At 41.6% G+C, this 3,748-nt stretch overlaps 1 protein-coding gene across 2 annotated transcripts; it reads right to left on the bottom strand.

Moving 5' to 3' along the window:
- Positions 1 to 1,670: 1,670 nt before the first annotated feature.
- Positions 1,671 to 2,210, bottom strand: LOC123323768 (akirin-1-like). 2 transcript variants are annotated; one of them, XM_044912250.1, is made up of 2 exons: positions 1,853 to 2,210; positions 1,671 to 1,720 (listed from the first exon to the last, which is right to left on the bottom strand). In XM_044912250.1, exons 1-2 carry the CDS (start codon positions 2,208 to 2,210, stop codon positions 1,671 to 1,673), a joined length of 408 nt encoding a protein of 135 aa, XP_044768185.1. The 2 variants fall into 2 exon arrangements, with proteins under 2 accessions (XP_044768185.1, XP_044768184.1); XM_044912249.1 differs by having other exon boundaries at positions 1,671 to 2,210.
- Between the last annotated feature and the right edge of the window lie 1,538 nt (positions 2,211 to 3,748).

Genomic DNA, 3,748 nt, shown 5'->3' on the forward strand with positions numbered 1-3,748 from the left:
AAAAGAAATCTCTACACCAAACATGGGGCTCAAACTTACAACCCTGAGATCAAGTATCATGCGCTTCACCAATGACAGCCATAGGTCCTGAGGCCTAAATTCTTACTATTATTTTAACAAATAGCTTAAGTATTTTATTTGTTTGCAACTAAGCTTGTTAACAGTATATAATGAAAAAGTACAAAGAATAATGTTGCAGTTTTTGGTTAAATTTAAGTCAAAGACATTCATTAATAAGGAATCTTTGAATAAGAATATTCCAGAATTTCTCTAAGCCATGTGATAAGAACACTGTCTCTGAATATTACCTTACTTTGGAAGGTACTGGCATACACTTGAATTAAACTCAGAATTTTTCAAAATAAGCCCTAATTAATAAAACTGTTCTCTATTCAAACTAGGACAATTTTAATAAACTTTCCTTTCCAGAAACAATAATAAAGGAAAAAAGGTATTTTGTAAATAGGGGTCCTAAACAAGTCACAGTCAAAAATAAATGTATACTTAACTTCCACCTCCTCAAAACAGAGGCTACTTTCTGTTGCACAGCCTTGGAAACAAGGTGAAGAACAGTCCGTAAGCAACTTTGGGCAGGGGGTTGCCAAAACAAAGCTCAAGCCGTTGAACATGCTCACTTCTTAGAAGAATTTGGGGGAGCCTGACCAAAGGGTCCAAATTCTGTTTTTAACAACTGATACAAAGGCAGAGGGGCTCCTCCCAAGTAGCAGTGCCACCAGGGGCTGGCCAAGCCCCACGCTCACCTGTGTCGTGCTCCCAAGCAAACCGTGATGCTCCTGCTGCAGGGAGACCTTTTCTTTTTAGCGGTTCTGTTTCCAGAAGCTCTCTGTGTGAATGAGGTGAGAACAGACTCCACATGGGTATTTCAAGGCTTGGAATCAAAGTATTTTTCAACATGGCTAGGCAGAGTCCATGTGTCAAACGGCTCGTCTCCAGTTTGTCCTAATTCCTCACCACATATTTGAAGACCTAGGACCATGGACTTTTGCTATGTCCTCATAATCACACCTAATGTCCATCCTAACTTATGATTCATATTCTGTGCCTGGAAAGAGTCCCTGTATTTAACAATAACACCTACAACATAAAACAATCCACCGTGACAACTTATATGGTCACAAAACATTAATGATCTTCTGTAGACCAAGCAAATGTTTTTAACTATAATTGTCATGCATCAAATTCACAGCCAGAAACCGCAAGATCAAAAAAAAAATTTGCACAATATACATAATAACTTAAAATACACACACACAGACACACAAACATATACACACAGTCACACACACTTCTTACAGAACCGTGCTTGGGGAAACCCCATTTGTTGAGTGCCACTGAGGGCATATTTTGCTAAACTGCTGCTCCAGGTATTTTTGTTTGGAAAATCTATCATAGTAGGGCACAGCTATTTATTGGATGAGCAGAAAAGAAAGATATGCTTGTGGCAACCAGAAGGTTTTAAGGTCTTTCAACTTGTATGAAATGCACCTGAAGAAACGTTTCCATGTTCGCAGGATGCCAAGTTGGAGCTGAAATGTGGTAACAAACCTGTTGCAAAAAGTGTACAGCAGCCATCTCTTGAGGTCAAACCTGGTACCCACATATGCAAGAAAGCTTCAGGACACATAGCTTGTTGTCCTTGTCGCATATGGTCACATAATCTGATCATGTGGGCATTTCACAAGAGGTTCATATTGTTTTGCTAGTTTGGTGTTGAGGATTTGCTCATACTCCTCCGGAATTTTCTCTTCATAGTCTTTTAAGAGATGCTCACATATTATTCTGACTTGTCGGAGGGGAGAAGAGCGCTGGTCCTTCTTCATCCCGGAGGAACCTGGAGAACTAGGGGCTGTGAGTGCTGAGGAATGAGGCTGACTTTCCGAAGTACAAGTTTCACTCTGATTCAGAACAGCTTCTAAATGTCTCCACCTCTGATAAGGACTATATTCTTGTTTTATGTTCTGAAAAGTTTGTTCTAGTGTTGGAAGGCATGATTGTTGTGGGGCAGGGTGGGGTGCTGCAGAGTCGGTGGTGGGGTCTGCTCTGGAGAAGCGGTGGCATCTCTGTGTCCGGGGGGCCTGACCTGGAGTGGGGCTGGGCAGAGGGGTGCAGCACCGCCACTTTGGGGAAGCAGGACTCCACAGCCCGAGCTCGAACTCCCTGGGCTGTTTCAATGTCGCCCCACACACCATGCCTGAGGGGACAGGGACCAGGGGCAGACGTGGAGGTAACTGCAGCCTCACCTCCGGCTCCTCAGCAGAGCTCACAAGCCAGGCCGGCTCCAATCCTGAGGCATACGCTATTTGTAAAAAAAAAAATCGATAAGCTGCAATTTATTAAAATGAAAATCTTATGATCTCTGACAGGAAAAACTCAAAAATAAACAGCAAGCTCCAGACTCAGAAAATCTTGAAAAAAGGATGTCTTTACAAAAGATACATGTGAAAAACAATTGTGTTCTAAATATACAAAGAACACTTGAAATCAACAATGAAGAAAATAACTTAATTAAGAAAACAGACTGAGTCCTATAATAGAACCATCACTACAGAAGATAGATTGCAGGGGAAGAGCAAGATGGCAGAGGTATAGGAGGCCTAAATTTCTTCTGGTCTTAGGAATTAAGCTAGATAGTGATCAAACCATTCTGAACATCTATGAGCTCAACAGGATGTCGAAGAGAAGAATAGCAGCAACTCTCTGAACAGAAAAGCGACCAGAAAAGCCTCTCCCTGGAACTAAAGTGTCACATATTGACTCCAAGCCTTCCTGTAACAGGCTAGGACTTAGCTGGGGAGGGTTGTTGAGGATCGTATTTGAAAATAAAATGCCTGATGTAGAAGACAAATACTTTGTCATCAGCTTGTCGTATATTTCACTTTTCATTGGATAAAAACAAAACAAAACAAACAAAGAAACTTGTCATTTCTAGTGAAATAGACATTTACATTCCTGTTCAGAGAAAAAAAGAAAAAGGCCACCTCAGCTAACACATGTTTTTAGGTGTATATTCACTTAAAGCAGTACAGAGTGGATTAACATGTGGCTGTTGTATTTACATTATTAAAAGCTGTGTATATATGTATCAGCTTGGACTTGTTTTTCAGTTTCTCCAGTATATTATCAAAAGAAGTTGAAGCTCAAGAAGTGGTTTAAATAAACTTTCTGCTAGCTTTCCTTATCATGAGGGAAAAAGAGAATCTTGCGTCTAGACTAGACTGAACCCGTCTTCTGTCCCATGATGCAAAGCATATTCTGCACCTCCTTCATAAGCACTGTTCGCTTCCCTCCCCCATCATAGAACAGTGTGCTTCCCCACTGGGTTTCCATCCAGTCATCAGATTCATGATTTCTGGCCTTTTATGCAGCTTAGGGAAGCCAGTTTGCCGCTGATTGAAAGTTTATCTCTTTGGCGCAACCTGTTTAGAGTCATGGTGAGTTCCTGGTGTTCCTCTTCTTTCTTCTCAGCCCCAGAATCTGGCTTACCAGACAGCATTTAGAACCCAGTGCAGACGTGGGATGAAGAGGACCTTTGCATCTAGATGCATGGCTGTATGGCCCTGGACACAGATATCTAGTGGCAAGAGCACACCAAGGCAAGGTATTGGATTCTGAAGTTGCCCCAAAGGCTAGAGTCACCCAGTCTGGATGCACCCAAAGGAGCACCTGAACCAGCCCAATCCCAAAGTGTTTTTCTACATTTATTTAATTTCTTTATTTACATCAGGAT

Source organism: Neomonachus schauinslandi, unplaced genomic scaffold (genome assembly GCF_002201575.2).
Source record: "Neomonachus schauinslandi unplaced genomic scaffold, ASM220157v2 HiC_scaffold_785, whole genome shotgun sequence".
Classification (NCBI taxonomy): Eukaryota; Metazoa; Chordata; class Mammalia; order Carnivora; family Phocidae; genus Neomonachus; species Neomonachus schauinslandi.